Source organism: Notothenia coriiceps, unplaced genomic scaffold (genome assembly GCF_000735185.1).
Source record: "Notothenia coriiceps isolate Sejong01 unplaced genomic scaffold, NC01 NC01_scaffold00007694, whole genome shotgun sequence".
NCBI classification, from domain to species: Eukaryota; Metazoa; Chordata; class Actinopteri; order Perciformes; family Nototheniidae; genus Notothenia; species Notothenia coriiceps.
This window is the reverse complement of record NW_011340395.1, coordinates 5859-18021: the sequence shown is the minus strand read 5'-3', so window position 1 is coordinate 18021 and position 12163 is coordinate 5859. Positions and strand designations below refer to the sequence as shown.

The 12163-nt window shown below is 41.3% G+C and overlaps 1 protein-coding gene across 1 annotated transcript in view; it reads left to right on the top strand.

Moving 5' to 3' along the window:
• bahcc1a (BAH domain and coiled-coil containing 1a) overlaps nt 1–10087 on the top strand; it is a 56332-nt gene extending 46245 nt beyond the window's left edge. Inside the window, exons 17-28 of the mRNA XM_010769728.1 lie at nt 766–939; nt 1074–1357; nt 1503–1580; nt 2054–2183; nt 2281–2395; nt 2982–3057; nt 5394–5502; nt 5608–5724; nt 5830–5991; nt 6163–7421; nt 7571–7807; nt 7923–10087. Of these exons, the coding sequence (XP_010768030.1) occupies nt 766–939; nt 1074–1357; nt 1503–1580; nt 2054–2183; nt 2281–2395; nt 2982–3057; nt 5394–5502; nt 5608–5724; nt 5830–5991; nt 6163–7421; nt 7571–7807; nt 7923–8132 (2951 nt within the window). The 3' untranslated portion in view covers nt 8133–10087. The remainder of the gene's footprint in view (nt 1–765; nt 940–1073; nt 1358–1502; nt 1581–2053; nt 2184–2280; nt 2396–2981; nt 3058–5393; nt 5503–5607; nt 5725–5829; nt 5992–6162; nt 7422–7570; nt 7808–7922) is intronic.
• The last annotated feature ends 2076 nt before the right edge of the window (nt 10088–12163 follow it).

The following is a 12163-nucleotide window of genomic DNA, read 5'->3' as shown; positions in this document are numbered from 1 at the left end:
CTAGTAATAGTATGCTATACAAGTATTACGACACACACACACACACACACACACACACACACACACACACAACTGGGTTCTACACTCCCACAAACACAGACAATTGAAGGGAATTGAGGACCTCTGATCGGCTAGTTATGGAAGTGTAGAATAGAACAAATGAAAAAATAAATGCTACCCTAAAATATATAAGCAATGGCTGCAGTGCTTAAAGGACATTTGAAAAGTTAAAAATAAAGCAACAACTGCTAAGATACAGTTTTTATTACAGACACATTGGGAAAAAAACACCCTATAAAATCCAGCAGGCCTTTTGTCAATTTGTTAATCCCTTTGAAGGCAACACGAGTTGATTAAATAGGTGTTGATAAATGTTTTGTAACGGACGGGGGTTTGGTGGACATTCGACACCTCAGCGATCGCCTTGTTTGCTGTTCTGGGCTAGATGTGCGGCCACAGCTGTGGACATTTGCCTGTAAGATGCTTTGACAGCCCTAGAGACTAGCAGCATGAGTCAAAGAGCTGCTTGAAAACATGCACATTAGCTCTGTGACATGTGGGTTCACATCATAAAATAGCACTGAGGGGAAAACACTTCATACATCATTCCTATGAAGAGTTAAGAGAGGATATTGAATTTTAATGAAGTGCCAGTGAATACTCGCTGGTAATGACGTAAAGAGATGGATTTGAGAAGCCATGTTAGTTTATAAAACCGGCTTCATAGTAGAATCCTAATGCTGTATTGTTTGCTGTCTCCATTAGACGATGAAGAAGAGGAAGGCAGTTATGATACTGACCATGCTCAAGACTACAGGATCCAACAGCCCAGAGAGGTCACCTCTAGCTCCTGCATGACAGGTCCGAGTCCATCATCTGTTGTAAAACTAGAGGCCAACCAGAAAGCCAGGAACAAAAAACAAAGACAGGAGCTTTACGGTAAGACTGTCCTTTGAAACTGATTCATGAGTCAACAAAGCTGCCCCGCATCTTCGTGGGAAGCGTCTGTTCCGTGTTTCTCCCGCTAGCTTTTAGGCTTCGTCTAAATCTGTTTCTCTAATTGAACTTCACAGGATCCCAGAGTCTGTCTGGAGCAGAAGGCGAAGTCAAAATAAGGAAGAAGACGCCTCGTAGGATAGGCCTGTCCCCTGCAGTCAAAAACCGGCATGAAGACCATCGGCCTGAAGGGGTCAGAAAGCCATGTGGGCCCAGGTCTAAGGAGCCTCGGTGGGGCAGCCTCGGGACCAGAGGCAACCGCTACCGGAGGGGCATGGGCCTGGCCACCTTTACCACCACCAGTGAGAGGCTAAAGAGGGCGACCCGCAAAAGCACAATGTTGAGAGGAGCCATCAATAAGGTTAATAGAAAGCATTTGGATATATAAATGTTACATCATAAACATCTACTCAAAATGACTTTAATGGTATAACAATTCTGCACATAAATGACTAGGACTATAGTGGTGATATTTAACAATTCACCTTGTCCATTCTCATTAACAGAGAAGAAATTGCTGGTCGGTTGGGGCAACATCTTCACAGACTGAAGACAGCAACGGACGAATAACCAAGGAGCAAAAGGTACTAGAACCGGAGAATACTAAAAGCACTCAATCCTCACTCAACAAGGAACAAGCAAACCACCAAACAGAATCCTATTCTCAAAAAGTCCTTCCTACATTCTATTAACAATTCTGGTGATGTCTTACTGTCCCAGTTTTCTCACCCTGAGGATGGTTACTGTAGAACTATTAAAAGTACATCGCACATAGCCCAACCTCCTGCTGAGTAATCTTAGGGGAGAAAAGGATAGGAGAAGAGATGTGAGAAGGGGGGGGCGGCTCACACTTTTCGCTGTGACAGTGTAAAAAAAGGCTACTGATAGGAAATAGTACAGGCGCTGTGAAGCCCCCTGCGGTTAATTGCTACTTTGAGTACCATGCTAAACAATTTCTTCTTTTTTTTCCTATCACACTATCCATTGCCACTTTTATTTTGTATCCATTCCTAAATCCATTTATTCTTCTGTGCGTCCCTTCTGTTGTACTTTACAGCCAAAGGGGCGAGCAGTGAGTCTGCTGCTGGAGAGCTTTGCGGCCGATGAGGGCTTTCAGATGGATGGCAGCAGCTTCTCAGAAGAAGAGGAGGACAGCAGCTTCTCTTACAGCAAGAAATGCCCAGAAGGCAAGAGATTACACAGGATATCTTGCAACAGTGTTTGAAGCTAGTTTCAGTGATGTGGTGAATTATTAAATGCAATGTTTGCCTTTTGCTTATACAGTTCCCAACTGTGTCCTGACCAAAGAGCTCTTGACTGATGGACTGAAGGTGCTGATCTGCAAAGAGGATGAGCTACTATACGCTGCAAGGATCCACACACTGGATCTCCCAGACATGTAAGCACACATTGGAAGTTCAAGTGATAAAGCAGGGTTTTAACAGACCCCATGTACATATCTTAAATCATATTCTCCTATTCATTTAAGGAGGTTGTTGAGGTTGTAATCACAATAATTATATTATTAAAGGGGCAGTTTATGTCAAAGTCAAAATAATAATATTACTTATTGTGCTATATATCAATCTGGAAGGTTTCGATGTGAGTTGGCAAGTGTTGGAGATATTGGCAATACAAACGTCTGCCTTTTCTTGAATATAATGAAACCATACTGCAGTCAGGCCTACAAGGTGTAATGGGTAAGGCTCTTTAAGGATAAAGGAAAGAGGAATTTAGCATGATGGGACTAGAAGTATCCACCAGTATCCAAGTTAGCCTATTTTGTATCCATCTTAATGTCATTCCTTAGCTTAAAAACGCCATCCATACCTAACTGAGTGTTTATTTGGTTCTCCTGACTCAGGCAGCAGAAAGATGTTTTAACAACAGCTGAGTGGGAGTCACATATGACATGTGAGCAAGGCAAGCATAATACAAGCATCTGAAAATATATTTTTCTCTCTCTGTTGTGCTTTATTCTCTAGCTTTAGCATTGTTATCTACGGTGAAAGAGGAAACCGCCCAAGAATCTATTCATTGGAGCAGCTGCTACAGGAAGTTGTAAGTTCACCCTGCTGCACAAAACACTCTTTGCTACAGGAAAAACCATCACTTGTTTGGTCTCCTTGGTCACTCAACACTTCTATTTCTCCTAAACATCCTTCTCAACCGCCACAATCCTTCATAGCCTTTCAGCCTCTCTGTCTGGTCCTTTAGTTTTCAGTCTTTAAACCTCCCTTGACACTCTCTCAGGGTCATTGAGGCCATTAAAACCCTTGAAATGCATATGAACATTATGTGAGACAGGATCTTTGGGTTTGTGAGTGTGTGTGGGTGAGATAATCCTACAAAACACCTGGATCCACTCCCATTTTAAATGAAATAACTTAACATCTCATTGCTGCTTGAGTAAAATAGTTGTTTACTTTAGAGGATCAGATCAATACAAACAAAATGGCGTTTGAAGAGGGTTAGGGTTGCTAATGATGACTGGAAATGATCCAATAGTGTAGAGCTATCCAACCTTCACACACAATCTATATTTCACGATAACATTGTTCACCCGTTTTAGTTTCTTTTTCAGTTGCAGCTGGTGTGGTTTAGATTTTTCTTTCCCTAAACCACAAGATCGTTAGGATCTGTAATTCACACTCAAATTAAGATACAATTACAGTTTACGCAAGTCATTCATGAAATGAGACAATTATATACTGTAGAAACCGCATATCAGTCTTGGCTGGTGAACATTTGCATTTAGGTAACATGTGCTTCTTGGTGTGCTTTGTAACCGGGATAAAGTTATAGTGTTTACTTCAGCAGGTGACCTTTGTCCTATTTTTTGGAGGATGCTGGTTATCATGCACTAATACAGTAGCAGCTAGGTCAACTGAAGCAAATACGTCATACCCACATCTTCTCCAACTGTGGACATAAGTCTTCACTATTGCCAAACAGGGCACAGGACGTGGTGTTTGCACACAATAGAGTAAGTAGAGCAGAGTTTGACTTTGCAACATTGTTCCTTAGATTAATAACTTTTGCTGTCACTCTAAATGGGGGAAAGGAAAAGCAGCAAGGCATGGTAACATTAATTATAAGTGAGCTGCTTCTTTTTTAATCAAATGACTGGCAACACTTTCTCCTTTAAACCCTTGAAGAATTACTAGCCATAATGTTAATGTTTTGAGTCAAAGCAGGATCAAATGTTACGTAATTATTAACGGGACATTTTAAAACCTGGCATTTTTAACTCTCTTGTAACACTTGCTCAAAATAACCAGATTAATTCATTACTTGCAAATGATTCAATTACTTTCTTAAACAAACTCATTTTGTACAGTATTAGGTTTTTGTTTATTTTCAGTATAAATTCAAGAGCACTCGAAATAAATCTACTGTTATATCTCCCGAATGGCCAAGCATTATTGTAACTGTCGTCAAGAAGTTAGATACTAACTAAGCGCTTACATACTAACAAAGCACTTATAAACTAGCAAAGGACTGGCTTATCTAAAGCCAGTTGAGTAGCACTTAAAATGGTTTGGCTCTATGAAACCTGATGTACTTATATGATTCTGTTTTCTTCAAGTTTGTATCTTGGTCGAATGCACTTATTGTAAGTCCCTTTGGATAAAAGCGTCAGCTAAATGAAATGTAATGTAAAAAAAATCAGTTTGCATCAGGTTCCTGTTGTTGGAGGACCACACATATTAGTCCATTTAGTATTTGACCACTTGCCTCCTCTGTCTCTCATCCATGTAAGCTCGCTCATACCAATTCTCCCAGCAGCTTCACACAAAGCACTTCTGGCAACTTATTTAAACACTCATTAGATAGCAGCTGGTCCTAATTATGCCATACTTCCACTTTCTTTTCTTTTAAATTAGTCCCAAAGCCATTTATTTGACTCTGACACCAATGCCCCGATTTCCACCGTGCTCCTTCACCCTCCCCCATGCACACATATACACACACTCTTAAACACACCCACATCCACACCTCATCAGTCAAAGGGTCCCTCGCCATGGCAACAGTAAATGAAAGCAACCTGAAAGAGCCCCCAGTGAGTGGCGGATGCTGGGGCTGCCTGCATTGTTGGAGGGAGGATCTGGCAACCTGCAATCACAAGCCCTCTATTCAGACCCTCTTTAGTATTACTCAGCAAGTCAGGATTTACTGCATCATGGCTTCCGTTCCTTTCAGCCCTGACTGGCACATTGGCATGAGATAAGTGCCGCTTGGTAATGTGGCACAGTGGCTGCCCATGCACAATGCTCTAAGGCTCTCTCACTGTTTGTAAGCGAGTGTGTTGTGCATGCATGTCTGTCTGTCTGTGTGTGTGTGTGATTGTGTGTGGGCTGTAATGAATCCTAATTATGTTTTGGTCTTGCCTTCAGGTGCTGGATGTACGGCCAGAGTCGGAGGCTATACTCAATGAAGGAACCAGGGTGTGTGCTTTCTGGAGCGAACGTTCACGCTGCTTATACCCAGGTTACGTTCGCAGAGGTGAGACAACAGCTCTTTCTATATCCGTTTGTCCCGTGTGACCTATGTATCTTAAACTATTCAGTTGTATGTTTAAACAACATGTTGTGCTCTTGTCTCTTGCAGGTGCTTCATCTGATGAAGGGAAGCAAGGAGGAGTGATGGTAGAGTTTGATGATGGAGACAGAGCGAAGATTTCTCTCCCAAACATCCGCCTGCTGCCTCCAGGATACCAGATTCGCTGTAGGTGTCTCCTATTCTGTGGAACTGGGGATGTTCCCTTCCATGCTACACTCTATTGTCTACCTGAAAGTAAATGTTAATAAGCGTCTGCCTCTTGTTCATCAGGTGGCGAGTCATCCCCTGCCCTGCATATACCCAGTGAGAAAACAGTCAGGAGGTGTTCCAGTCTGGAGCAGGCCCCTTTCAGTGGCAGACCTTCAGACCGATTCAACATCATCAACACTTTAACAAATAGCCAAACTTTAACTGTCCACAAAAGAAGACCTGGTAAGAATAATACCCCCCAACTCTTCATTTCACCTTAATGTGTATGTCATAGTGTATATGGGGTAGCATTGTTCTTTTATGGCTGCAGTATTACATCAAATGAAATGTTCCCAGAGACCTGTTTCATAATTTGCAATATTTCTCTAAAGTATTACATTTTGTTCACTCTAGGGAGACCAAAGGGTTCTGGTAAAAAACAAAAGCAGCAGCAACAGCAGGCTGAGAATGCCAATAAAAGTCCTTCACCTTTCTTGGGTTGGCCTTCGTTGAGCAACAACAGGAAGCGGTCGTCGGACAACCTATTTCAGCTTAATGGGACGCCCAGGAAGATCTTAAGAGGGACAGAAGATGACTTCTTTCCCCTGTCTAGGACCCAGCCAATGTCCTCCACCCCAGCCAAAGGCCTTTTCAGCAGCAGCTCTTTTGAGGTGGACTCTTTCAGCAGCATTGCAAATGGCTACTCCTCTTTTTGTACTCAGTCTTCAGGGTCAGGTCCAGGTTTATCTCAGGGCCCAAGAAGTGGGCTGTATGCCCAGAAGCGCAGGCAAGATGACCTTGTAGTTCCAAGGAGCAGAAAGTCTGGACAAGAGTTCTTAGTCAAGTTAGATCATGAGGGAGTGACCTCGCCTAAGACAAAGAATAGCAAAGCTCTAATGTTGCGAGCTGGATCTTCAAGTGTGAGTGGTATGCCCAGGACAGAGTCGTACTCTCACCCAGTGCTGCTGGTTAAAGACAACAAAAAGGGTGGTGCCTCCAAAGTAGAACTCCTCCTGAAAGAAACCACACCTCAAAGGAAGCCCTCTTATTCTCTGCGTATGGATGAATATGGCGACCTGGGTTTCAGCTCTCACAGAGAGTGTCACAGCTCATACTCTGATCTGGATGATGATGATGATGAAGATGATGAGGAGGAAGAGAGGAGGAGGGCTGCAGTAGCTGCAGCCTCAGGAGGACTAAGGACGGCTGGCCGCTTCCTGTCTCGCCTCTCTGTCTCCTCATCGTCTTCTGGTTCTTCAAGCTCCTCTTCTTCAGGCTCTCTCTCTAGTTCCAGCCTGTGTTCCTCTGACAATGATTCCTCCTACAGCTCAGAGGATGAGGACAGTTCTACATTGATGCTTCAGAGTTGTCTAACTTCCCACCGGGGGCTTCTACAACCCTCTGAACCCTCAACTTCTTCAAGGCCACACTCGCACTCCTTTGTGGCCAAAGCTGTGGCTGTTTCTAATGTCAAAGGAGGCCCCCCGGACCACGTCTCCAACAGCAAGTCCCTAAAGAGGAAAGAAAGCTCCAGCTCCACCTCTAAATCATCAAAGGATTTTTTAAAGAGACCTAGGGTGCTTCCAGAGGAAACCTCCTTTGTTCCAAGGCCCAAGATGTCTTCGTGCCTTGCAGGACGACCAATGTGGAGGTGGTCAGGAAACCCTACACAGGTAGGAATAGTTCACCCATTCTTCTACTGCATGATTTTAGCAAAGATATATCCGCTTTTCTTTCATAATATGTTCCAATACTAAATCATTAGGTCAAGAGACATATTCATCGTCAAACAATATGTGTTAATACGTCTTGTTTTCCACAGCGGCGAGGTCTAAAGGGCAAGGCGAGGAAGCTTTTTTACAAGGCCATTGTGAGAGGCAGAGACACAGTAAGTGTGGGTGACTGTGCTGTGTTCCTCTCCGCTGGACGTCCCAACCTCCCATATGTAGGTCAAATTGAGAACTTGTGGGAATCTTGGACCTCTAACATGGTGGTCAAAGTCAAATGGTTCTACCACCCTGAAGAAACCAAGCTTGGCAAGCGGCATCGAGATGGCAAGGTGAGCCGCTATGGAGGATAACATTTTACGGAGACTGTTAGTTATTTGTTAGAATGACATTCTTTCTCTGTTGGTTCATATACAATGCAACTTACCCTGTGCTTTCCCTCTACAGCATGCCCTGTACCAGTCGTGTCATGAGGATGAGAATGACGTCCAGACAATCTCTCATAAGTGCCAGGTAGTCAGCAGGAAGGAGTATGAGTGTCTGACTCACAATCAGAAGCCGAACAGTACCTTCCCAGACCTTTACTACCTGGCTGGGACGTACGATCCCACCGCTGGTCAATTGGTAACTACTGAAGGAGTTTCAATCCTGTGCTGAACCTCCATGAGGACACTACTGAAGGACTCCTTTGGAGGGAGGATATAAGTCCATGACTCTACCAACAAGACCATCCAGTCTGCGAAGACAACAAGTATTTCTTGGGTATGCCTTGTGGACCCATGGAAAAGAATATCAGCACCAAAGCAGGGCTGTCTGAGGCTACACACTGGAGTCTATTGACCTCTAACCTCTTCTTGGAAGTGAAGGGCTTGTCAATAACTGGTTTAACCTTTCATGAAGAATAGAATAAAGTCTGGGTATTCCTGGACATAACAAAATTCAATATGTAAGGTTTTTTTTAATCATCTAACTAATCTCTTTTTAATGGGTCTATGTGATACTAGACAGCTTCATACATGGTTTTAGGACTCATGTTTCTAGCGCCTATCATGTGTAACCAAAGGAGAGCTGAGAGTGCATTGAACTGTGAAAGTATCATGAGGCTGAGTAGTCTCTGTGGACCAATTCTTAAAAAGGTAGCCTTACCTAAGGGAATGGAAATAAAAATGAGGCATGGGGCTTTCCCTAGACCTCTTCATTCCAGGGAAGTTGAAAACATGTACAGGATGTAAAGTTGATGTCTGTAAATATTTTGAATTTTTCCCAATCAAGCCATACACTTCAGTACCTCTCGCCTGTCTTAACTGTTCAGGTGTACATTGTATAGGTCAATTATTGTATTGTTTACTGTTGTCTATATGTATATAAAAAGGTATTTTATATAGGAGTTTATTGTATATATGAGATGTATCTTTCCATGTTTGCGATTGATTTATTTTTATATGGGTGTAGAATACATTACGTTGTTTTTCCTTAGCTTTGGGAAGTCAAGATTGGAGATGTTAGTGTTGCACTGCATATGCCCTGCTGAGACAGACGGAGCACAAAGACAGAAGGATTTATTCTATAACAGGACAAGACTCACTTTCTGAGAGAGAGGGGTCATCCTGTTTATAAAAAAAATAGGTCAAGTGGCTTTTTTCGTAAAAGTGTTCTGTTACTTTTCATTACTATTATGCTTTTTAAAAAAACGTTTTTATTTATGTACTTCTCAGTTGGTCATCATCACAAGGCAGATCCCACTGGACTGCAGTCACGGGTCAAACATTATTTAAGATAAATGTTATGAGTATAATATTTAGACACAATATTTGTGTGTGATGAGTGTCCTGGCATCACTATAATCATGTCCACACAAATCAATTTAGAACAAGACCGGGTCTATTGGTGAACATGTGTTAAATGAACACAGTTTGTCACATTACGACCCACAAAATACCAAAGTGTCTTTTAATATCTTTATTTCCTTTATTTAAATGTAACATATGTCAAGCACCTGTATTGAACTCGAATCAGAAATCACTGGTAAATTATAGAATACTTGTCCTCCACTATGTGCGTATATATTGGCTTTGAATTGTGACAATGGTTTCTTGCACATGTACCTGCAGATTTGTGTAGAGCAAACATGCAGCAAAATGCCACCTGGGAATGTGACTATGAAGGTCAAGGTACTGACAAAGTAAGATGTTGAGTACTGACGATGTGTTGGAATTAGTCTATTTTAGTTTTATCAGCCATCTGTGTCTATTTTGTACAGTGCACGCACATACTCAATGCTAACTGTGAAGGACAATCAGATTCACAAAGCAATGGACATAGAGTAGGTTCACTCAATCTGAAAATTACTTGTGTTTATTTAATTTGTGCCAAGTACATTTTGTCTATTTTTTGTCTTGTTTGATATGCAATCCTGAGTATTCTTTGTTGACAAAGTTTAATTTTATTCGCCAACATTTTATTTATTGTCATTGTTGCTGTTTGTTCATGCCAAGAGCGCTTTATAAGAATGTGACATTGTTTTTCTTGATGTGCATTTGCATTTCTTAAATAAAGCTGGTCTTGTAGAGGCCATCTAGTGAAAAGAAATAAAGCAACACTGGATCTTCTCATCCGCAAACCTCTGTGAATTAATTCTATTATTCTGGCTGTGTCCTCTTCATCTCACTGCACCTACCTTCTCCCATCAACATATTTATGTTAAACAGTTTTGTAATAACTAAGATATTGCCTTTGAAAGACAGAATCAAATGTGTTTTTTGTTTTTTTATCTAAATGGGACTTCTCGACACAAAATTATACCAAAGAGACTGTTTTTAAAGAACAGAACAACCTAGTGCTTTGGTACATTTGTCTCACAAATGTCTAACAGGTTTGTTTTTTTAAGTAGGAATAAAACCCTTAGTACTTATTAATAACAATGAAGTAACTAGTTCAGACAGATCTACAAGGCATTAGCTGATCAGCACCATTTGTTTTTAACAATCAACAGGAAGTTGACTAATTAGGAGTATTTTGACTAACTTGCATTCATTATCTTTTAATAACTTCTGCTGCCATTGCAGAACAAATAATAGTTAACTCTCACCTATCGCACAGCTGATTTCTCGGTTCACCATTCCCCAAACTCCACGTGTTCTGGTTTCTTATTACCACACATGGTAATGACAGCTCTTTACTCGTTGTGCATTATGTGCATCAGATATCTCATTTATATGTAGAGCATGAGCCAGGTTCTGTCCTCTATACCCCTGAGGGAGTTTTAATGTGCTCCCTTTAGGATTGTGAGGCTACTTAGACTTTTGAGGCTACTTGGAATAATTTGTAAAGCACAAGACCCTTTTCTGACAAATTATTGTATCTGTTGCGATAAATCCTTTGATGTAAGTGTCTCTGGCTGAACTAAGTTTATATGAGATTTGAGTTCCTTAGTAAATAGAGACAGATCTGTCACAGCATCAAATAAAGCCTACTGGGTTTAGCTGCCAAGCTGTGTAAATAAGATGATGGCTGATTCAGAGATAGATGTGAACTTTTGTTATTCATGTGCCTGTTTTTTTATTTAATTTTTTATTTAAAATAACTGGTTCTTATTGGTGCGTGATAGAAAACTGAGAAAAAGTCGCCCCTGAACATATCGGTCAGCGTTGAGTGTGTTAATGTTTTAAAATACTTGTACATTTGTAATTTCTGTATTTGTGCTGCATTTTTTTTACAAATGTATTGTATAGGATGAAGATTTTTTATAGATATAAAAATAAATACGATTACACAGAAATGTAACAATTTATTTAAATTTGATATTTGTTTCTGATCAAAATAAAAGGGATTTTAAGATGTGTTCTTCACATCACCTTAATAAATAATAGATGTAAAGGAGGGCGCTATCTAGTGGAAGAATAAGAATACTACATTTCATACCATAAGCTTTTACACTGAAAACAGCTTATTTGTGTAGTTTGATTTAAAGACACAGTGTAGTATTTCCATACTTCTTTGTCTACAATAGTGCAATTGCAATATAAACATCATCCATCCACAGCCTGGAGCAGCAGGTTGCCTCTTTCACACAACATCATCCCTAACCTACAGCATTTGTACGTTTGCATACTTGCTCATCAGCTTTGACGAAGCCAATCTCTGTAACCTGAATCACTGATATAACCACTGGCTGGGCCTAAAGGAGACACAATATGGGTCAGTGACCTTTCTCTGCAGGCCCAGGGATGTTTTTGTCCTGCATGGAGCCTGAGTGCCACTCCCCCCTGCCCCTTAATGCCCAGACAGGGGCTAATGGGCACATCGGTCATCTCCAACAGCAGCCCAGTGAACACAAACAGCTCTGTTTATGACCACAACCTTTTGTGTTGGCTATGGCCAATGCCCCATGTCGGAGCCATGGTCCTTCCTGCACCATCAGCATGGGGGCGGGAGGGACTCACCACTGGAGCTGAAGATAGGGTTGAGGGTGGGTGGATGGGGGCCTTAAGGTTATTTTCATGCTTTGAGAAGGTTTTGCTTCATTACACCCCTTTACTAAGAGATACATAGTCAAGATAATATTTATCAGGGATCTAATGAGACAATTTCAGTTGTATTGGACATTTTTTTACCAATTACATGCTTTGAATTAAGCCAATCAAATTTTCGCTTTGTATGGGAACGATAAGGTCACTAAAACAGGTCAA